This window comes from Alligator mississippiensis, chromosome 8 (genome assembly GCF_030867095.1).
Source record: "Alligator mississippiensis isolate rAllMis1 chromosome 8, rAllMis1, whole genome shotgun sequence".
Classification (NCBI taxonomy): domain Eukaryota; kingdom Metazoa; phylum Chordata; order Crocodylia; family Alligatoridae; genus Alligator; species Alligator mississippiensis.
In genome coordinates this window covers 35,588,331-35,612,471 of record NC_081831.1, presented here as the reverse complement: position 1 = coordinate 35,612,471, position 24,141 = coordinate 35,588,331, and the positions used below count along the sequence as shown (strand labels likewise).

At 44.3% G+C, this 24,141-nt stretch overlaps 1 protein-coding gene across 3 annotated transcripts in view; it reads right to left on the bottom strand.

The window, feature by feature from the left end:
- LOC102561287 (SLAIN motif-containing protein-like) overlaps positions 1-23,477 on the bottom strand; it is a 41,012-nt gene extending 17,535 nt beyond the window's left edge. The window contains exons 1-2 of one of the 3 annotated variants that reach the window (XM_059732633.1): positions 23,402-23,477; positions 19,935-20,676 (exon numbers count right to left, since the gene is read on the bottom strand). In XM_059732633.1, coding sequence (XP_059588616.1) covers positions 19,935-20,653 — 719 coding nt within the window. In that variant the 5' untranslated portion in view covers positions 20,654-20,676; positions 23,402-23,477. Of the gene's footprint in view, positions 1-19,934; positions 20,677-22,724; positions 22,815-23,401 lie in introns of those variants that run through there. The other 2 variants (XM_014609917.3, XM_014609918.3) reach the window with 2 other exon arrangements.
- Positions 23,478-24,141: the final 664 nt, after the last annotated feature.

The following is a 24,141-nucleotide window of genomic DNA, read 5'->3' as shown; positions in this document are numbered from 1 at the left end:
TCCTGCCTACTGATTACTCTTGGTTTCTCCTCTCTTATTTCACAGCCCTTCACATTGTTTTTATCCAAAATCACAGATCTACCTATGGAGACCAGTGGTCAGCAGAAGCTACAATTTCAATTTTGGGCTTAACGGGAAAGGGTGAGCAAGCTGAAAATTAGGCTCTGTCTGCGTGCTATACAGCCATAACTCTGAAAAAAAATCTTTTCCCCCCCTTTCATTTTTCCTTCCTAAAAACAAGATGACCATCTTATTTTGCGGGTGTAAGGTATATGAGAAAATATGGTATTTTCCCCTCCCCCTAGCCCTTACAAATATTTTTAAAAACAAACTGAATAGCTCACAAAAAAGTTTTATAGTTTACCAGCACAGCAAAATAACTTCCCTCACCCCCAACTAAACAAATGGCATTAAGGTTAAAATTGTGTATCTGTAACATAAACAAGGGAGACTTTATGTACCCATAATGAAGGGACAAAGCCAACCCGGGGGGGGCGGGGGGGGGAGTGTAGGGCCTGCGGCAAATCGGCCTGTGTGGGGCCCCCCTTAACACTTCACGGGGCCGTGGTACCCGCACAAGGGGGAGAGGCAGGGTCTCTGTGCTTCTTCCACAGCGTGGGGCTAAGCCACCAGCTCCAGAGGGGCCCTGTGGGAGGGGCCACAGCCACTCTCCCCAGCTCCGTGGATCCCCCCGCTCCCTAGGGACAGCTCTGTGAAGCGGTAAAGCAACATTCCAGGCATGTTTTTCTCATGAAAGAGTAAAATTCAGCTTGACAAGGGATACAAGGTATTTGCTTTCAGAAACTAGGAATGGATACAGGTTTTATATTCAGAAAAGGCCCTACTAATAGACAAATACTTGTTCCTGTTTAGGCACCCTGAATGAAAGGGACCTGGAGGTAATAAAAGACCACAGTATGAATATGAACTGGCGGTGCAATGCTGTAGCCAAAAAGACAAATACTACTCTGGCATGCATCAATCGATGCATCTCCAGCAAAGCCAAGGAAGTGATTCTTCTGCTCTACTCAGCACTGGTGAGATCCCAGCTGGAATACTGCATCCAGTTGTGGGCACCACACTTTAACAAGGATGTTGACAAGCTTGAGAGTCCAGAGAAGAGGTCAGAATGATCAGAGTCTTACACAGGAAGCCATACAAGGAAAGGCTGAGGGATCTGGGACTCTTCAGCCTGAGGAAAAGCAGGCTAAGATGGGACCTGGTAGCAGCTTACTGCTACCCTAGGGGAGTACATCAAGGGCTTGGTGAGCAACTGTTCACCAGGGCACGCAGGGGAAAAACTAGGAGTAATGGCCACAAACTCCTGGAAGACCAATTCAGGCTCAACATCAAGAACAGCTTCTTCACAGTCAGGGTATCCAGACTGTGGAATAAGCTCCCCCAGAGGTGGTCCAATCACCTTCCCTGGAAATCTTCAAGAGGAGACTAGACAGTCATCTGGCTGGGGTCACCTGACCCCAAGTTGTCTTTCCTGCTTGGTGCAGGGGGGCTGGACTCAATCTTCCAAGGTCCCTTCCAGCCTTACAATCTATGACATAAGGTTCAAGGGTTGGAAGCTGAAGTTAGACAAATTCAACCCTAAAATGCACAACTGTCTAACAGTTGGGATAACTAAACATTGGAACAACTCACCAAAGGAAGTAGAAGACTTGCCATAATTTTAGATCTAAAATGATTTTTCCCCCTAAAAGACATTTTTCAGTGCAGCTTTTGAGAGAGTCTTTGGCTTATGATTACAGGGAGTCATGCTGGATGACAGTAGTGATCTTTACAGCACTGGAACTGGTTGAACCATGCTGATCCAGGTTCATGTCCTGCCTTCACAAGGCCTGAGGAGGACAGGATTGCTAGCAATGCCCTTAACATACTCAACACGCAGCCATGCATTAAGCTAATAAGTTACCATTGTGTCAAGGATCAGCCAGTTGCCTATAGGGATCAGGAAGGACTTTCACATGCGCCAGTGCATAATTTGACTGCTGAGGGCTTCCAATTAGGGCCCTGAATATACTAGACCACTGATCTATGGCAATATAGAGTATGCCCCCTCAGTTGAGGTCAGGAGGAGGGGATGGAGGGATTCAACTTCTTCTGCAATGTGAATGACTTATGTAACCTAGAGAAATGGTCTTAAAAAAAAAATAAAAAAAAATCAATCAATCAGCTGAAATTCATCAAAGGACAAGTACAAAGTCCTGCACTTGAGATGGAATAACTGCCTGTACAAATGTAGACTGGGGTAAGATTGGGAAAATTATGGTACTGCAAAGAAGGACCTGGGAGCTATGGTGGACTATAAACTGAATGAGCCAATAAGGTGCTCTAGTTACAAAGTAAAGCAAACAACATACCTGGTTTCTTATGATCTTATAAGATACATTAAATCCTTTCTCCTACAATACTTTGATAGCAGTTTATTCATTACTTTTTTTTTTTTTTTTTTTAAGTAATGACACCATTAATTCCTAAAACTAATGTTTAAAGATGAAATTTGCAGAAGTATTCACTTAGTGTGTTTCTTGATTTTCAGGTGCCCAATCTGAGGCACTCAATTCCCAACAGGAGCTGAGAATCTTTTGCAGCAGAAGGTAGTAAGAAGACACGAACAACATACAATCTACACAGTGCAAATGATACAGCTAGGGAGCAAGGATTTGTATAATGCAAAATTAGAAATATCTGCAGAATTCTACTCTACCCACAAACCCTTTAAAAAAAAGGTAGAGTAGCAGCAATGTTTAAAAATGAAAATCTAGTATTTTGTATATTTAAACATTCAGGCACTTAACTCCCATTGATTTCATCAGAAGTTGTGTCCAAAGTAACACTGAGAATCTGGGCCTTTACAGGTAACTAGTTCCACTATATTCCTTCCTCCGCTTGTTCTACCCCCTCCCCCACTGTAGATGTATCATGACGCAGCCAAGAGAAGGCAGTTACAAATATTGAAAAGTTGTTTGTAAGACTTAAAAAAAGACAAAGGAACTCAGAGACTGTTATAATAGCAAAAATCATATTTTTAAACTGACTTGCTTTCAAATTTGTAAACTTTTACAATAAAATGTCCAAACATTTAAAATAGAGATTTTTCATAATTTATATGCAGGTCTAAAACAGTACAGAGACAGAGAGCAGATGAAGATTATGGATATATACAATCATGAAGCACTAATGCACATCACAGTACACATAAGAACATTATTATCCTCCCTTGAGTTACAGAAAGTCTATACACCAATTGGGTATAGCAGCAACTAAAAAAAATCAGAATGGAAGAAGAGGAGGTAGTCCTAAATATTCACTTCTGTTCAATACTTATAAGAGGGAGGGGCTAAAATATTAGAAATAACTCAAAACACTGTTTGTCCACAAAAAACACTTTCAAACTTACATGAGTTACAGTACTTAATGCAACAAAATAAAGGCTCAACTACCAGTATCATTATGGAATTAAGGCATGTTCTAATTGCTACTTAGGGTGACATTGAGAACCGGAAACGGTAATGAGAAAACTATACAGACCCATGTCAGGGATTCACCCCAAAACTGACTTGCATTTGGGGCTCATCATGTGGCAAGCAGGGGTATTCTGCCATATTAAATTTACTCCTCCATTTTATTTGCAACTAGTGTGAAGCCTTCAGTTTTGTCAATTTTTTTTGCCTGTATGTACCATAGGATTTGATATAAATGTATTTTTGTGATTTCATGTTAAAACCGTAAAATAATCCAGTAAGGTACTTAACATATACCCAAGAGACACCCAGTTGGCTTGCATCTTGGACCAGGCAGGGTAGCAATGATCGGTGTTCATGAAACAATAGCCAATTCCCTTCACAGAAGATCATATTTTGCTCCTGAAATAGATTGAAACACTAGCTAACTAAATGTGCCCAACAAGCTTTTGGAAAAGGAAGTGACACGCCTTCAGTCACTCCCACCTGGTAGGGAAGGAGAGCTCATCAGGATAATATTGATTCTTCCCAGAAATGAGAGAGACATGGAAGTTAAAGGCTAGTACCTGAGAAAGAGGGAAGGAATTCAGGAAGCCCCTGAGGGGGAGGTACCTGTGGAAGTGATACAAGAATTTAATCCTGTATTTTCAGAGTAGCATAGCAAAAGTTTTCTGAAATATAACATAGTGTTACAGTATTGTGATACTCTCATAAAGGATCCTAGTCAGAAAAAGATGCAGACTTTGATAAGAAAGCCTCACACATAAAAACACACAGGCTAGAATTTCAAATGCCTCAAACATGTCTCCAAGTCATTAGCTCTGATTAACAGAACAGTGGTTTTAAACTTTTTAGACAAGACACCCCTTGGGGAGGAGGAGGAAGAGTCCCCATCCAGTGCTTCACAAAGTCCTCTTCCCCAACCTGGGAGGAAGAGGAGGGGGAAAGAGTCCCCTCCAGCATGGAACAGAGCCCCTCTCCCCACCCTGTGGGACAACCAACCCAGCACAGCCCCGTTAAGGTGAAGGGGCAGGGAGAAGGGTTAATTCCTCCCTCCGTCCCTTCCCTGCAGTTCCGTCCTGTCTACCAGCTCCAGGGGCCACCGCTGCAGCCCCCTCTCCTTTGCTCTCCAGTAGACAGGCTGACCACAGCTGCAATGAAGGAGGGAAGAATTAACCCCCTCCCTTCCCACTTTGCCTTAATGGGGTCATGCCGGTTGGTGTCTCTGCTAGGGCTGGTCCTTGCTCAGGCTACAGAGCAAAGGGGAGGGCCCAGGCCTGCAGCCAGAGTAGAGAGCCCTGTCTAGCCCAGAGAGCATGCCAGTATGCTGGGGGTGTCTGGTTTATCTTAAACCAGCAAGAAGTCTGGGACAGACATTGCATAAACCAGTTTGAACCAAATCAGTTAAGTCTGATACTACATTCAACCAGGTTTATCTCAGACTAGTTTTGGCCATTTTGAAAATGGTTTATGTGCACTGAATGTCTGTTCTGTTACAGGTTTAAACCAGTTTATGATCACTTAAACCAGTTTGTGTGTAATGTCTGTCCCTAGCCTAGGAGCTTTTTTACACGTGCAAGTGCTGCAGTGCTGGGTGCTTTGAAAAGCACCTGGTGCTGAGATGCATACAGTCGTGTAAGTGACGAAAGCAGCATATCTCCGGTGCATCGCGGGACAAAAAGGCATGTGTATAAATTGCCCTAGAAGCAAAAAACTGCTTTAGTCACAGAGTCATCACAGAAAATTAGGGTTGCAAGGAATCTCAAAAGGTCATCTAGTCTAAACCCCTGCAGGGCCACCCCTAATTATAGTGTGGCACTCCCTCCAAATATACCTTCTTAGTAGGGCTAATTACCCCAGACAAAGCACTGCAGGTGCAGACAGAAGTGACATTTTTGCCCGATCTGGCCCCTGAAAGCGCTCTACAGCAGTGACCAAACAGAAGTGCATGGCTGCAGAGTGCTTTAAAAGGGCTCAATCCCATGAAGCTCTGAACCCCCATTGCATGAGGATGCAGATGAAGGTGCCCCAAAACAGCGCATTTCAGTAACTTGCGTCTGTGCTGCCTCAGCACAAAAAGGCAGGAGCAAAGGAAGCAGAGGGAGTTCAGTCTGGGGTTTTTCCAGCTGGCTCTCGAGGGTAGGGTGGGTGTATTAGAGCCCCACCTGAGGTAGACGGGCTCCAATCTATGCACTCCACCTTCCAATGCCAACGGCAAAACCCCAGAACAAGCTCACCTCTGTTCCCTTCCCCCACTCCCATTCTGAAAACAGCACCAGGGCTGAGGCAGGAGGGAGGAAGAAGGGCTTTCCTAAGAGAGACCAGCTGCAAGCTCACACCCAGCAGTTGGATTCCCCAACCCCCTCAATCTAGTAAGCTCTGAAAAAATACACTGTATAATACAGTATTATACTTAATACAGTATAAAGTATTAAAATATACAGTATTAAGAAATGTCATAAATATGCATAAACCAACTTATTTCTCAAAAAATTGTCCCTTGGTTTAACAAATATCAAGTAAAAAAAAGTTACCACAAAAACCTAATCCAATTCAATATTTTGTTATTACACCAGAAAACTGATCCTGCGTCTTCCTAGCTTTGGTATAGCACACACGTTCTGGACTCTTGCTATTTAAGTCCAGTCAAGTTGATTAACCTTATTTCTGGTAGTTCAAGTAAAAATTAAAGTTACACTGGATCTTTAGTACTATTCTAGACATTCACGTAATTAAAGTTTCAAGCTTGCATTCTTCATTTAATGTAAAAGAGTGCTCACTATACAACCCATTAAATACAAAACGATTTGCACAGCCAAACCTAAAGGAATTCTTAGCTGAAAATGTATTTAGTTTCCACTTGTGTTTTTTATACTTTGTTCAGTATTTCTCACATACAATATATTGTTAAAAAAATATGACATTGGTTAAGAGACAAGTAGTAGCTTTAGTTATTTATTTTCCAATGTGAAAAAATGTCTTGCCCCATCGATTCATAGATGTTAGGGTCGGAAGGCACCTCAATAGATCATCGAGTCCGACCCCCTGCATAAGCAGGAAAGAGTGCTGGGTCTAGATGACCCCAGCTAGATACTCATCTAACCTCCTCTTGAAGACCCCCAGGGTAGGGGAGAGCACCACCTCCCTTGGGAGCCCGTTCCAGACCTTGGCCACTCGAACTGTGAAGAAGTTCTTCCTAATGTCCAATCTAAATCTGCTCTCTGCTAGCTTGTGGCCATTATTTCTTGTAACCCCTGGGGGCGCCTTGGTGAATAAAACCTCACCAATTCCCTTCTGTGCCCCCGTGATGAACTTATAGGCAGCCACAAGGTCGCCTCTCAACCTTCTCTTGCGGAGGCTGAAAAGGTCCAGTTTCTCTAGTCTCTCCTTGTAGGGCTTGGTCTGCAGGCCCTTGACCATACGAGTTGCCCTTCTCTGGACCCTCTCCAGGTTATCTGCATCCTTCTTGAAGTGTGGCGCCCAGAATTGCACGCAGTACTCCAACTGCGGTCTGACCAGCGCCCGATACAGGGGAAGTATCACCTCCTTGGACCTATTCGTCATGCATCTGCTGATGCACGATAAAGTGCCATTGGCTTTTCTGATGGCTTCGTCACACTGCCGGCTCATGTTCATCTTGGAGTCCACTAGGACTCCAAGATCCCTTTCCACCTCTGTGCCACCCAGCAGGTCATTCCCTAGGCTGTAGGTGTGCTGGACATTTTTCCTCCCTAGGTGCAGCACTTTGCATTTCTCCTTGTTGAACTCCATCCTGTTGTTTTCTGCCCACTTGTGCAACCTGTCCAGGTCTGCCTGCAGCTGTTCCCTGCCCTCCGGCGTGTCCACTTCTCCCCATAGCTTTGTGTCATCTGCAAACTTGGACAGAGTACATTTGACTCCCTCGTCCAAGTCACTGATGAAGACATTAAAGAGTATCGGTCCAAGGACCGAGCCCTGTGAGACCCCACTGCCCACACCCTTCCAGGTCGAGACCGACCCATCCACTACAACTCTCTGGGTGCGACCCTCCAGCCAATTCGCCACCCACCGGACTGTGTAGTCATCCACATCACAGCCTCTTAGCTTGTTCACCAGTATGGGGTGGGATACCGTATTGAAGGCCTTCCTGAAGTCTAAGTATACGACATCCACCCCTCCTCCTGTGTCCAGGCGTTTCGTAACCTGGTCATAAAAAGAGACTAGGTTGGTCAGGCACGATCTGCCTGCCGCAAACCCGTGCTGGTTTCCCCTCAGCATAATTTGCCCTGCCGGGCTCTCACAAATGTGAGCCTTGATAATTTTTTCAAAGACTTTACCAAGGATGGAGGTGAGACTGACCGGCCTATAGTTGCCCGGGTCCTCCTTCCTCCCCTTCTTGAAAATGGGGACCACGTTAGCCCTTTTCCAGCCCTCCGGGACTTGGCCCGTGCGCCATGAGCGTTCGAATATTCCCGCCAGTGGCTCTGCAATGATGTCAGCCAGTGCCTTCAGCACCCTCGGATGGAGCCCATCCGGGCCTGCCGATTTAAAGGCATCCAGTTCATCCAAATGACTCTGCACCACCTCAAGATCTACGTATGGAAGTCTGGCGCCTTGCTGCTGCCTCTCTACAACCCCAGTGAGAGACTTGTCGTGCCCCTCGCTTAGGAACACTGAGGCAAAGAACTCGTTGAGGAGTTCAGCCTTGTCCCCCCTGTCTGTCACCAATTGTTTCTGCCCATTTAGCAGTGGTCCTATTCCTCCCTGGGCCTTCCTTTTACTCCCAATATATCTAAAAAACAATTTCTTGTTGTCTTTTACTTGGGTTGCCATCCTCAGCTCCATGGTAGCTTTGGCCCGCCTAACTGCCTCCCTACAAGCACGAGCAGAGGAGGTATATTCATCTTTAGTGATCTCTCCCTGTTTCCACTTTTTATGTGCTCCCCTTTTGGCCCTTAGGCTGCCCTGGATTTCTCTGGTCAGCCATGGAAGCCTCCTGGCCCCTTTCCCTTTTTTGCCTCGCTCGGGGATCGTCTTGCTTTGTGCCCAAAGGATCGTTTCCTTTAGGTACAGCCACCCTTCTTGGGCTCCCATCCCTTCAAAACTCCTACTCTGCAATGCTTCTTTGACTAATCGCCTGAGTGCATTGAGATCAGCTTTCCTAAAGTCTAGCACTTTCACCCTACTAGTTACCTTACCCACTCGACGTCTTATGTTGAATTCTATTATTAGGTGATCACTGTCTCCCAAATGGCTACCGATCTGGAGGTCCCCTATCATGTCATCCCCCGTTGCCAACACCAGATCCAGTATGGCATTCCCCCTAGTGGGACCATGCACCTCCCGTGTCAGGTGGAGGTCCTGTATACAGGTTAGAAACCTGCGTGAGCAGTGGGACCTTGCTGTCTGCGTCTCCCAGCAGATGTCCGGGTAGTTTAGGTCCCCCATGACTACCGCCTCTTTAGCTTTTATGGTCTCCGAGACTTGCCTCAGGAGCCCCACATCTATTTCTTCCCCTTGGTGTGGGGGTCTGTAGCAGACCCCTACCACCAAATCCCTTTCTCCTTGCCCCCCATGTAGCCTAACCCACAATCCTTCTAATTTAAAAAAAAAATGTGGTGGGATTCAGGAAGGGGTTTTCATATGCACAAACACCTGTTTAACTTTTGATATGCATTTTATTTTGCCTTATATTTGCAATTATCTGCCAAAGGAGAATGGGTGAAACTTTTCAGCAGTCCCTGCTATTTAAAATACTACATCTAAATTAAAAACAAAATAGGAAAAAACCCAGTGATAAGTTTCCCTAAAACCTGCACCAATATAAACTGTCCACAAGTTGACACTGTTTTAAACCTGACCTAAAAACATACAGACAACATCCAATTAATTTTGGATGGAAGTAAAAGATTATTTTGTCACAAGCCACAGTAAGATCACTAGCAAAATACAAAAACAGAGCTTTTTTTCAAATAAAGATTCAAACTTAATTGAAGTCTGCAATGCAGAATTCATAATAAAATTAAACTGGAAACAATATACCCGAGTTGGCAAGACATAAGCTTACATTTCCACAGTTCCTTCGCTGAAGTTTATGAGACTGCTAATAGCTAAAACAATCCAAGTGTTTCATCTATCCCAATTTAGAAAAATGTATAATATATTGATGCAAGAGGAAAGCAATATAGGGTGCTTTAATTTATAGATATAATTTAGATTTATAAAGTGTATCCTTCTTGAGTGCTTCAGGGGCAGCTAAATGGTTCGGTGAAGTTTATAAATCCAACATGTAAAATCTCATGTTTGTGGGACGGGAACCAAAGCTTACAAAATTGTTTTTGAGTAGTCTCTGTATTCCCACACAGCTTTTGTGCAACAGTTTACTGGTTAGAGCACTATTGAAGGAACTGGGGACCTGGTTTCTGAGCCCCCTCTTTTGCCTGCAGAGATACACACTCATACCATCCACCCTAAGAGATCACTAACTACAAGTCTAATAAATGGCTCTGATGAAACAGGGCTACTGAGCAGCCAAGAAAACTAGAGTCACAGGGCCAGAAGATTAAGTTATCTCTGTAGTTTAATAGGACACATCTTGAGCAAGGGAAGCTGGGTGTTCAGTCCTAGCTCTCAAAATTAATTTATTTTTGTCCTATTCCCTGAGCTACACTTTCATTAGGAGGTCATCAGACAAAGTTCTACTAGTTTGTCTCTCCTAAATGATTGGAATAAATATCTGAAAGTTTGTAAGATACTAACAAAATACTATAGGTTTGCATGATAACATACTGGAAAAGATGCCTCCCATGAGGATTACACAATTTTAAATTAGAAAAGAAACTGTAAGGAATAACCAAAAACATTTGGATAGGACTGTTGTGAAAAGGGCAAGTTATATAAAAAGAACTTTTACAGCTCTTGTCCTTCTCACAATAGTCCTATCCAAGTATTAGGAAGGTAAGGTAGCAGTCTAGCAAATCATTCAAGCACTAAAGGGCAAGGACTCTAACTCTCCCTAAATTTAGAAAGTTTTTCATGCAGCTTGATAACAGAGGGAAGGAAGCCAACTTCCACGCAGACTAATTACATGTGGCACAAACAGATACAACATTCTGAGTACTGTTTAAAAAGGATTAAAAAACCCAAGCAAGTTTAAAAAACAACAACACAAATTAAGCTACAGAGATCCAAAATTTTCCAAGCTAAAGTTTGTTACACTTAAAAGAGCTACTCATCTAGGAGCATGATCTGTCTGCTTAATGCAATAATATATTTGTATTTATATTTATTTATTTAATTAATAAGAAAAGGTTTACAGACAGATCTTGGGCTTCAGTGACTCAATACACTGAGATATCTGCATAGCAGAACCCTTACTCTAAGAGAAACTGAGATGAAATATAGAATGTAACTTTAATATCCTATGTATTTTTTTTGTTTGTTTGAGCAACCCAGCTGCAAAATTTATTACTTCCATTAGCATTTATGGTTCCAATATCAACTTTCATTCTCACTTGTTTCAGCCAATCATTAGAGGCCCCTATTCTGGAAACATTTATAAAGGTGTTCAAAATAGAATTTTAAGTCAAAGAATTTAGTAAAAAATTTAACACTACGCTAAAACAAATCACCATAACAAGTACATTTCTATATCAAAAGACCAGAGTTAGGAAGGTTTGTTTCTGCCCATGTTGCTTGAATGTATACATTTAGGAATAACACCTCTTTATTCTTCTAATTTTGTCCAACTTGATTATTATAGCAGGACTGATAACTAGTAAAAATCATTACTACTCAGCCAAAACTTAAAGATGTGTTTAAATCTGCTGGGTTTTTGGTTGTAGCCATGTTGGTCTAAGGACACAGGCAGGCATGGTTTCATAGTTGGTAGGGTCGGAAGGGACCTGAGCAGATCATCAAGTCCTGCCATGGCAGGAAAAAGTACTGGGGTCAAACGACCCCAGCGTAGATGTGATTTTTTTTATTAGATATCACAATAAAGGATATCACATCTACTTGGGGAAGCCTGTTTCTTATCTTGACTTAATGATGGTCACCATCACCCTAAGCACTCAGGCAGTACAGAGAAGGAAGTCACCTGATTCAAATGCAGAGTGTCTGAAAACAGACCGACTAGAAACAGGGAACAAGTAAACCAATGACCCTGGAACTAGGTAGGGATGGGGAGGAGGGGGCAAAACTGGGATAAGAATCCTCGGGAGTGGAAATTAGGACAAGCCAAGGTTCCAGAAAGAGACAGGGTAGAAGGTATCAAGCTTAGGGAAACAAACTTAAGAGCTTGTGTCAGAGCTTGGAACTGAACACAAGCATTTATCAGTTGCATCAGTTCTCTGCTATCAACAGAACACATTTGGTTCCCACTGGCAAAGCACACCTCTCACGACATGCTATTGCATGTACCCTAGGACAGGGGCGGGCAATTATTTTGGGCGGAGGGTTGCTTACCCAGTTTTGGCAGGCTGTTGAGGGCCTCATGGGTAGCCCCGCCCCTTGACAGGTGCCCCACCCCCTGGTCACCATCTTGGGACCAATGTCCCAAGGCCAGCACTGATGGGGCCCAGAGCGGGGCACAGGCCGGCAAAGGTCTGTGGAGCCAGGCTGGCCTGCAGGGACGGGGGAGCTGGCCTGGCTCCATAGAGCCCCTGCCAGCTGGGACCCCACACTCCTGCCACCCTGCTCTGGGCCCCACCCGCACTGGCCCCGTGTTCCTGCTGGCTCCCCACCCACTCACTTCCAGTGCCTCCCAGCCCTGCGGTACAGGCAGGGGGCAGCACTCAGCCCCGACCCCCTGCTCACCAGTAGGGAAACTGGTGATGAGTGTGGGGAAAAGTGGCCCCTCGCCTGCTCCATGGCCGGCAATCCCTGCTGCACGCACTCGCAGCTCGTGCAGGGCTGTCTGGAACAGGCACAGGCAGCCTCATGCAGGCTGCAGGTGGCTGCAGTGCAGGGCGCTGGCCATGGGGCAGGCGAGGGGCCACTTTTCCCCATACCCACACCAGCTTGCAACCTGCCCCACTGTCAGCCTGACAAGGTAGGGCAGGCGAGGGGCCACTTTTCTCTGTGCAGGGAAGAAGCACAGGGAAAAGCTGAGCATGGGGGGGGGGGGGGGGGGGGGGGGGGGGCCTCCCCCACCCAGAGACCCACGCTGCAGGCACTTGCAGCCCACATGGGGCTGTCCGGATCAGGCACAGGCAGCCCCACCCCAGCTGCAAGCAGCTGCAGCACAGGGCACCGTGCATGGAGGGGCTGCTTCCCCCCCTGCACTCCTCCCTGCCTGGGGTCCCACCCCCCTCTTACCTGAGCTTGCCATGCCGAGGCAGCCACATGCACCCAGCCCAGAAACCACAGCTGGGGCTTCCGGCTGGGGGGTGGGGCCAGGTGGGCCGCGCTGTTGTGGAAGCCTGCCGGGCTTCCCCTGGGTCCTACTGCCCTTGGTTCCTGTCATTTTTGACAGGAACCTATGGCAGAGAAATATTAATTTTCTACATTTTTTTTTTAGGGGCCTCACGGGACGGATAGAATGGCCTCGTGGGCCGTATTTTGCCCACCCCTGCCCTAGGAGATGATAATCCACTGTTGCTATCAGTTATGCTATCCATGAGCTAAAGTGGAAGAGATCTGTGCAGTGAATCATATGGGTATCGTGATGTTGCTATGACAGAATTTCTGGTTTAAATTCTTATATAATTCTCTAGATTTTTAAAAGACTGTATTAAAAAAATTAAAAGTTTGTAAAATTAAGTAATTCTGCTTTTCCTCCATCTTCTTTTCAGGCATCAAAGCATATGCAAAAGTCATTCAATAGATTCAGTGATTCTCAACCAAGGTGCCGCACAAAGTTAACACCGCCAGGTGTGCAAGTGAGATTCACAAGATAAACCCAGAGGTTCTGGCTGGTTGTGATCTTTCTACATTCTCTCCAACAGAAAAATTTCTCTTCTATATTTTTGTAGTAAAAAAAAAAGTGAAATTTAAGAGCTGGCATTTTCCAACGGGTGCCCTGAATCTATGGAAGTTGAGAACCACCGCAATGGATGAAGCACATATCGCCCTACTTATGCACAAGAAATACCAAAGATCAACTATAATTACCTAGCTTTTTAAGCATCTTTGAGGGTAAATACAACTGTTCACAAGCATAGTACTCTTATCTACTACTAGTTTTATTAGTGGCTTAACATAAAACAAAAATAGAAACTGGTTTAGTCTGAGATTAGGTTTTCATACATTTGTTGCAAGAAAGCAAGCCACCATTAAGAGAAAGAATACAAACACAAGAGTTCATTAAAAATAAATGTAAAAAACCCTTTGTCAAATGTATTTTATTTGATACCAAATATTTCTAGTCCTGTGAGGCTTCCTAACTTGCATGCAGTACCAGATTTTTATTTTTTTTTCAAATGAACAAAGCTGAATAAAAGAGCGTTTGATTAAAGCTTCAAAGACTACTACACACATACTTATCCCATTTCAAGAACCTCACCTTGCCACTCAGATTTTAAGGTTGAGGAACACAGTGAACTTTTACTTTTTCCTCCCAAATACATTTACCAGAGGGCATAAAGTTAGATTCCTAGAGTTGTATTTTCAAACTAGAAAACCACACTCCATCATGATTAGGAATACAATCCTTTCTTTATATGCAGCCACTGAAAAATGTCTTTTTCTAATGACTGTTTTAAAAAGTAAACTGGATTAAGCTGTTGATCCTGTTTGTAAAAAGGCAATCTGAACTATTCATAATTTGAAATTAGCATCTGAAAAGGAACATTCACCAGTCTTTTACTCTTTATGCATTTTCATGCTACCAACTGGAACCCTAGATTTCATTTTTGATATTTCTTCTACTTGGTACAACATTTAATAATTTAAAATGTATTGATCAACAGCAAACTAAGGGTTCCAAGCCACTATTCCCTTGTACGCTGTAATAATTTAAACCAGTGATAGCATTTTTAATCCATGCTGCATCCTGACTGGAAGCATTTTACATTCATTCAGCTTTTTCATGTGACTAAACAAAAAACCCAATTCTGATCTCTTGTTTATATATACTATAAACAAAAGTACTATTTTAAATCTGCAATAATTCCACCAAAGCCAGGGGAGTTACACTGGTATGAAAATTAAGGTGATGTCAAAATCAAAGCTGAGATAGAAGATAAACAGAGCTCCACGTATTACCTGCATAGGAAGTGCTTAAGGTTGTCTCTTAATCTATTATCATATTTTAAATGTGATTGAGTTAATTTATTAAAGGGACAGATTTACAAAGTATTGGGGTGCCTAAAGATGTAGGGAAGTATCTAGAGAAATTTGTAGGAGCATATAAGGTTAGAAAAAGCCAAACCACAACAGTGGCACAAACACAATACCAAAACATTCAACTGAATTGATATGATGATACTCATTTATATAAAAAATTTGGTTTTTTCCCTAGGGTAAAGTAACTTTAGTAAATTTTTATTGCAATTTATAAATGTAGAGGAACTAAGCTTATGTAACAGAGTGCACTGAAAGTTCTCTAAAATTACTAAAACTACACTAAGTTCACATATTTTCTAAATTTGCAAGATCCTAAGTGTGGATTTGATAACAAGAAGCCTTTCCAGAAAGATTAGGTATAACATTGGATTAAGAAACGGCCTCCTGAAGCACAGTCCTGAGCAGATGTGGACTTGGAGGTTACACATGTCAGTAGATGAACTGGTTAATGAGATAACCTGAAAGTAATTGGAAATAAACAAATACAGAGTAAACAAAGCCCCATTACTTCATTGGGAAAGAGGGCATTATAAACATTCCTGCTGACTCTGCAGACAAAGATAGATCTGTTAAGAAGTCCACAAACAGCACTTTCCCATCATCTCACTACTGGGCAGTAGTTCCCCTGTTTAATGCTTCCTTACTTCACAACAGCATTGAAAGGAAAAAACGCATTAGTGTTTATAAGGTAGATCCTATGGCAATGGGACTACATATTTATGATGCAGAAAATACTAAAGTACTTATGCACTGCATCATTTCTTTCTCCCCTCAGGTCAGGGACACTCATTAGAAAGCCAGATATCAAGTATGCAAGCTTCAAAGGCATCTGTAATTTGGTTTTTGCTTGAAATTAAGAAATGTTTAATAAAATATTTAAAAGTTTTACTGATCTTGGCACTAAGTCTTTTTACTGTGTACACATGCCGAGGACATAAATTTTAAAATGTGTGAATGTTTTGAACTTGACCAAGTCAAGCAAACAAAACAAAAAGGAAAATGGTGTAGGTGTTACTACAAACAGTTATTTTACTGTAGCTTAGCAGCATTTTATATAAAGTGTAGCTGTTCCTTTACCTTTTCTTTAACAATGCTACCAAGTAAATGACTCTCTCTTGTTATACTTAAGATTATTTTTCTGTAAATTAATAAGTCTAGCCATCTTTGAGCTACAGTTGAGGAGAAAGCAAGAGTATATTAATTTGTACATCTCAGTGGAACATTTTGAATGGCTGATACAGCGATCCTAGAGTTTTCTGAAGTAAAATGAGTAAACAACTAATTTCTTCAGTAAATCTCAGTTTATAAATGTTAATGAGAAGTGCTTGGATACCTTATATTTAAATTAAAGTTTTAAATTAGAACTCAAGGTAAGAAGCCAAATAGTCTAATCAAGATCTGTCTTAAGATTTGACTTTTATTAGAAGACACTCATTTTCTTTAAACTAATGGAATTCCAATTAAATTGGCTTTGTGATGTACACTGAAATTACAGTGCACACAGATTTTTTTTTTTGTGTTATAAAAGTGACTAAATTACTTTAAAGTTCACATCTGAAGGAAGGTTCCAAAGAGGATGGAGCTAGACTGTTCTCAGTGGTGACAGATGACAGAACAAGGAGCAAGTGTCTCAAGTTTCAGCAAGGGAGGTTTAGGTTAGATATCAGAAATAACTTTCTCACTAGGAAGGTAGTAAAACAGTGGAACAGGTTACCCAGAGAGGTGGTGGAATCTCCATCATTGGAGGTTTTAAGACCTGGCTAGACAAAGCTTTGGCTGGGATGATGTAGTTGGGGGTGGTCCTGCCTTGAGCAGAGGATTGAACTAGATGACCTCCTGAGGTCCCTTCCAACCCTAATTTTCTATGGTTTTCTTAAGATGATTAAATGCAGCCAACACTGAGCATGACTATAAACACATGGGCCACACTGGGCAAACATGATGGGAACCTACCACAAGAATAGGTAAATGCAACCCATCTGAATAAGACGTGGTAGTGCCCATTACGCACAATCTCCCTCACCCCCATCGGTGACAGGGACCGCACATAACGGGCACTACCACATGAGCCATAATACTGCATACCCAGACTCGCTGTTAGCCCCTCTCTCAGCTTGGTGCATGATTAGTGTGGCCCCACCCTACAGGAGATGGAGCCAGACTAGGTTGCCATGTGCCTCATCTACCCATACATTTTTGGAGCATTCTAGGACTTGTGACAAAAATACCCAGTTCCAGTCAGGAGTGGGGGCTAATTAACATATGGCTCCTTTGTGGAGAACACACATATATTGAGCAGTACTAAGCTGTGGGGTCACTGTGGCTTGAAATGCTGTTGACTCTGGAGGGGCCCAGCCTAATGAATGATGTGATACATCAGGGGTTTTCAACCTTTTTTGAGGAGTATACCCCTCCTGGTGGGTACCCCCTTCCAGATGTGGAGGGGGGGGGAAGGTTCCCGGGGGCCAGTCAATGAGCAGGGGGTCCCCCAGCAGCCAAACACAAAGTGTACAACCTGGAGTCTTCCCAAGTATCCCTGTTAGGCCCCAGCTCAAGTCTGGGTTCGTGCCCGGTATACAAAGGCCAATAAAGATACCAGGGGTGAAAGTATAAAAAAAGATTTGCTAGCAATAAAAGGTGCAAGCGGAATAATCTCACTGAACAAGCACACTAGATATGCAATACTAAGCCCCTTATATACAAGGGTTTGAATCTTCATATGCATCCTTGTTTGCTAATTGGTTATAAAGGAGTGACACAAGGAGTTCTTTACTGAGCATGTCTCTATACCTGTGTTTTAGCTATGTATCTCATTAACATACATATATGTTTCATTAGCATATATCTTCCCCACCTAGGAGTGTGATTTTTAGTATTTTAATGAGCTCTTTGTCCCAGTACCTCTGATTCTGTTTTTGTTTTCAAGCTTCCTCTATCTAAGACTGTCTGCTCCTTATCATTGCAGGTGGGCATTCGTCACATAACATTCACTTTTGCTTAGGCTTTGCATAGTAGTTTCTAGGTCGAACCTTACATCCCCAGGGGTACACATATCCCCGGTTGACAGCCCCTGTGGTACATCATGAGCCTTTGGCTTTGGACTACTATCATGCATATGGAACTGTAAAGTTACAGGAGTGAGAGTGTGCACACAAAAAAAAGAGTTTGCAGTATATAAGCAGGTGCCAAAGTGCCGCTCAAAAGTGTATTTATAGAGTATCTGTGTTAAAATTCTCAGCAGTTTCTAAAAAAAGGTAACATACTCCAATTCTAGATAAAGTGCAGCACCAAAATTTGATACCAGGAACTCCTGGTATCAAGAAAAAAAAGCTCCAAAAATAGTGGTGCGGCGCATCCTCCAGGAGTGTGCGCCAGAGCAACTGGAGGCCAAATCCTCCAGGGAGATGCTCTGGCTGCCAGCCTGAGCATCTCCACTGCTTTAGATGACTCCCAACTTCTCCGGCACACCAGGAGCCAAGAGAAGTGAAGAAACAGCTGTTTACCCAGAGCAGGGCATTTTACCCAGCAGCATACCCCACGTGCAGGAGCGTATGCAATGGCAAAAAGCAGCTGCACAAATTTGTGCCAATGCTATTTGCGCCACAGCAATTCTATTTGCACCACAGGAAATGAATACCCCTGCATTTGGGGATATGCCCAAAGGGAGCAGAGTCTAACAGTAAGGAGAGGGGGAAGGAGCTGCCAGGGAAAAAGGTTGAGTGGCAGCAGAAAGCAAAGGGCTACCTAACCCCCCAGATTTTTTCCCCTGCTGTAGCAGTGGGAGGAGGACAAATTTAAGGCAAACCACCAATAATTAGATTCTACACCTGGAAAATTGTAACAAATGTATAAATTTTCCATATAAAGAACCTAATTAATCAGGGGCTGTCTTCTAATCAGGATCATCTATTATTTGAGTAAATACACTACTTAAATGGCATTTGGCCAAGTAATACTGATAACACAGTGAGAAACTTAAACCTATTAATAGAAAAAATATTTCAGAGGGAGACCACCAGTGGAAATAAGAGATGTTATCTTGCAATATCTGCAGTCAAGACATTGAAGCATAATCATAGTAAGTGACAGCATGATCAATATTAAAAATGGAATAAACAGAAGTGTAACTGGATCAAATCCCCTTTACTCCTCAAACTGGTGGTGACTGATCCCTCTTGTTGGGTCATTTGGAAGGTAATTATTACCGCTTCAATTTTCTAAGATGACCTCAGATTTGGACTATAAACTGATGTCATTAAGGCACTGATCTCTTCTCTAGTAACATGCTAAATAAAAAGGTTTCTATAAATTTGTGAAGTTACCTTTAGAAATACAATTCAGTCTAGAATTCATTAATTATCTAAGACTAATCTTGCACTATTTTGGCAACTGCATCTTCACTACAGAATTGATGTCTTGCCTGTCCACAGTTACACAACAGTAATAAAACTACATTCATTTTACCCAGTACTCTGTGAATACAGTGCTGAAATCTTAAAGTACTAAGCTGAATAGCTTACTTATAAAGGCAAAGCTACTGCAAAAAAATTGGAGTTACTTCGGAATGTCTTTTTGTTAAGAGAGTGCAAGTGAAATTGGCAAGCCAATTTTTATTTTGAAAAATTACTGTAAGTGAGGCTGGGCTGCTAACTTGAGAGTCCAAAGTAATGTCAGCTAGGGATTACATGTAATTGGTTTATATTTTCTCTCCAAAGAAAGAAGAGAAGTTTTATTAGGGGAAAAATATATCTGGGTGTGAATGCCTTGGATAACAAATGAGGAACAAACATACACACCTAAAACTAAGATCTTGGAACATTACTTCTTTTTATAGAATGCTTACATATTTGAATTACGAATACAATTAGAAAAAAAAATGAAATGTTTCTCTCTTCCTTATGTGAAGGCCATATTTTTGTCAAGTTTACTATATACATTTCGATGCTTTCTGTCATGATACCAAGAACTAAAACAAGAATAAAAGCCTTACAGTTTAGTCTAACAGATCAAGAATAATGAGTCTTAATTACACTCATTTCAACCTAGCACAGGATCTGGTAAACAGAAACAGCCAGTGGCAACTGGATTCTTGACCCAGAAGAGAGTGCATATAGAAACCACCTAATTCCTTTTACTAGTTTTTAACACAGGAGCACCAAACCTTTATAGCATCTGGTGCTTTGAGATACATACCAGCAATCCTCTTCATCATTGCAATTCCCTAGTTCTAGCACTTCCACTTCATCCAGAGCAGTATCATTCAAGAGGTCTCCTAGATCGTCACTCTTCTTATTGGGACTCTCTTCACTTGGTTTAACTGATGAATCAATACTTGTTGTGATCAGGTCTTCCCCAAGCTCCATACCGCTACTCTTATCCATGCTTGAAGGACAGCTAACACTTACATCATTATACAGTATTTCTGTATTATCTGTGTGTTCTGAATTAGGAGACACTTTTTCAGTAGCAGTATTGTTGCAGTACTGCATTTCAGAAATCATGTTTTTCTTTAAACAATCACTCTCTTCCTCCTCTGTTCTTATTTTGTTTAGCTTGCTGTGTAGATCTCCCATTATTTGTAATTCGTGCTTTTCAGTGATAGCGTTGATGCTATTATTAATTTCCATTCCATTTAGACCTGGATCATGGTTCTCCACGTCACTGTCAATCTGGCTCTGAGCATTTGTGCCGAGCACACTTCTACGGCTTCTAGTTCTTAACTGCTGATTTTGGATCTCCAGTCTCCTCACTAGTTCCTGCAGCTTTCGCACCTCCTCCAGCTCTGGACCCACCTGATCAGCACCTGGTTCTGTGTCAGGACCCATAGCAGAATTCTCTGTTGAATCCTGCCCCAGGTCAGGTTCCAAAGCATGATCTTGCTGTATGACAGGGGCACTGCCAGGAACTACCATCTTCAAGAACACACAATTTCACTCTATGAAATAAAAAATACATGAGATTAAATGCAAGAGTATGCATACAATTTTAAATAAACCACAGCTTTAGATCAGCACACACACAAACAACCTTTGGCACGTTAAGAGATTGAGCCATGGACAGCAACAATAATCTGAGTTTGAATTTAAAGGGTATGTGCTACTGATTATATGAATCAGTCAGTTTGAAAACAGTTATAAATGTAAAAAACATATATATGTACATAGCATAATTTTGGCTTTAGAATACTTTCTGAAATGAAACTCCAGTTATAAACTGTAATGTTAGGTTTATAGAAGTAAATGGATAAACTGCATCACAAGAGATGCAGAAACCACTTATTTCCTCTGTCTCCTTCAAGCATATAATAAAATTAGCCTTTTTTAAAATAAATGGTTAATGGAACACTCCTATCCTTGCAAGCCATGTAAAGTGAACTTCAAGAAGAATGTGGACAAGCTCGAAAGGGTGCAGGGAAGGGCCACCCGCATGATCAAGGGCCTGGGGGATAAGCCTTACGAGGAGAAACTTCAGGATCTGGGTTTGTTGTCTGGGTAAAAGAAGGCTGAGGGGTGACTTGATAACCACCTATAAATATGTCAAGGGGAGACCAGCAGGATGTGGGAGAGCAAATTTTCAGAAAAGCACCCCCTGGGAGGACAATGACCAATGGGCACAAGCTAGTTTAGGCTAGACATACGGAAAAACTGTCTGTCTGTACGGGTAACAAGAATCTAGAACACAATCCCAAAAGAGATGGTACAGTTGCCATCCCTGGTGGTGTTCAAGAGGCTGGACAAGCACCTCATTGAGCTAATTTGAGCCCAATTACTTCACGCCCATGGCAGGGGACTGGACTTGATGACTTACAAGTTCCTTCCAGTCCTTCTTTCAATGATTCTGAGTCTAACCTGTGCACTGTAAGTATATTAACAGCAGACATGCTTCAGAAAAAATATCAAATGTTTGTTCTCAAATTGGTTACTCTTTGCAAACATTATGTTAGAAATTAGATTAAACCAGTCTCCTTATATGTGGTTGGGTACAATAGTTCAACTTCCACCTGTTTACATATGGATACATTGAAAAAGGCATTGACTGAAGGAAGCCAGGAAGCAGAGCAACTGAGCTGCTAATTTCAGACAATGCAATCATTGAAGACTTGGTAAAAGCCTTGGCTCAATTATAAAATTAACACTTGAAGCTCAAAAAAATACCCAGAAAACATTTCTCTGGACTTTGGAAGAAGGTGGTAGATCAGTGGCAATAAGACTGCAGCAGCAGTTATGGTGGAACACATGAGAGCGAACACATGCAGTGCTTTCACTGGAATGCTTTTGCTGTTGCAGTTGAAAAAGTTGAGGCAAGATCTCTGCTGCAAACACAGCAAAGAATGAAATATAACAAACCTCAGATTATAGACTGGCATGTTTTAGGAAGAAAAATCTCTCTCTGCTTCTCTGTGGTTAAGTCCTCCTGTTTATCTTGTGCCTGTGTTGACCGAAAGAAGGGTGTGTACAGAACCACCTCTCTGAGAGCCCTAAACTGCCCACGTATACAGATTTCTGAAAACGTATACAGCGATGCTTGTGCAAAACGCACATCTTCCATCGTTTCTAGCAATTTATCATTTTAAAACTATTCATAACTACTTCACACCTACGATGAAAAAAAATATCCAAGGAAACTGCCCAAGCATATGGAGGAAAGTGAAGCAGTACCACATGCAAAGTGCTGCCAGATACACAAAGCAAACACAAGAAAAGAAAAGAAAAAAGAAAACTCCTTGTAATGTCCTTCAGTTATGTTATCTGCCACGACTGGAAGTTTTCTATATAAGCTGCCTTTGGCTGGGAAAACATGATTTCAAGGTGGTGGTATGAGACCCGGGCACATTTAACCCATAGAAACATTCATCTTGGGCACAGAGGACTGCAGTTAAGAGTCACTTAAAAAAATCAAAGGGATAGCGATGCCTGCTTTCCAGCCTGGTGCCACTCGCATGTGAATGCTACCTTAGGCTTCCTTAACCTTCCTCTTTTGTACCTGTTAGTTTTTCGGGTGCGCACTGGTCCCTGGTTCAATGCTGGAAACCAACTAGAAAGGGTGCCACACAAAGCAGGGAGCAGCAAGCGCAGAAGCGCACACAGGCTCCCTCCCCGCAGCACCGCCTGCTCCGCCCAGATGCGCCCCAGGGCTTGCCCCTGCCCCTGTCCCCCAGCGACCCGGCGGGGGGAGAGCCCAGACAAGGCAGCAGGTGTCCCCGCAATAAGAGGCGTCGCCCACCTGATGCCTCGCCCCGGTAAAAACTGGCCCCTTCACAGCTCCCGCGAAATAAAGGGCGCTGGGCAGGGGCCGCGGGGGAAATGCAGAGACTCCCCGCACCTGAGGCTGCCGCCATCGGGCCGGGAGAAGCGGCCACAGCCGCTATTGTGCCGGGCAGCTCCAGCTCCCCCGGCGGGGACCGCGGCGGCCGCCCCACGGGAGGCTCAGGCCGCGGCGGGAGGCCAGCGGGAGCCTCCCCCGCCGCTCCCCGGGGCCGCGAGCGGGGGGACGGCGCTGAGGTACAAAGACAGGCGAGGAGCCGAGCGCACCCGGCCCGGCCCAGCCCCGCACCCCCAGCGGCGCCCCCACAAAGCCCCGCGGCCGCCGCCCCGGGGCTGCGAGGGGCGGGTTTAGGCCGAGACGCGCGCGGGGCCCGGCCCGGCCCGGCCCGGCGATACCTGCAGCCGGAGCCGCGTCCGCTCCCGCCCGGGGAGCCGCCGCCGCCGCCGCCGCGCGCGCGCATTCAAAGCCCCGCCCCCCCCGCGCCGAGCCCGCCTGCCTGGTGCCCGGAGAGGGGCGGGGCCGGGGGCGGGGCGGGGCTGCGCCCCTGCGGGCGGAGCCTCTGCTCGGAGTGCGCCTGCGCATGCGGACTCGGGGTGCAGGCCGGCCGCAAGGGCCCGCTGGTGTGAGGGTGGGCGGCGGAGCGCGCGGCCGCGGTGGGACCCGCGTGTGTGTCCTGGGCCCTGCACAGCGCTGTGCGGGGGAGTCCCCTTCGCTCCGGCAGCGGCGGCGCCGGCACCGGCACCAGCCCCCTCCCGCCTCCCAGACGGCCGGGGCCGGGCGCAGGCTTTCGGGGGGAGGGTCGTCACGACCCCGGGGCCCCCTGCCCGCACGAGCGGGAGGCCCGAGGGGGGAGCAGCGGGCTGGCGGCGCCGAGGGAGTCGCTTGGCCTCAGCTGCTTCTCATCTACCTGAGCCCTTCCCCACTCCTCATCCCCAGTGCGAGCCTCCCTCTTGTCCCGGCTTGATGTGGCACAGACAAGCTGCCCTTTGCTCCGGGGGTCGCTCCTGCGCAGGCAGCTCCAGTCTCACTCCGCCCCGCGGACCTTTTTTAACTCGTCCCGGTGACGTTCTGGTTGTTGTTGCTTTGATCGGCTCCATCAGCCTGCTCCGGGGCCTCCAGTGTGACTCCCTCCCCC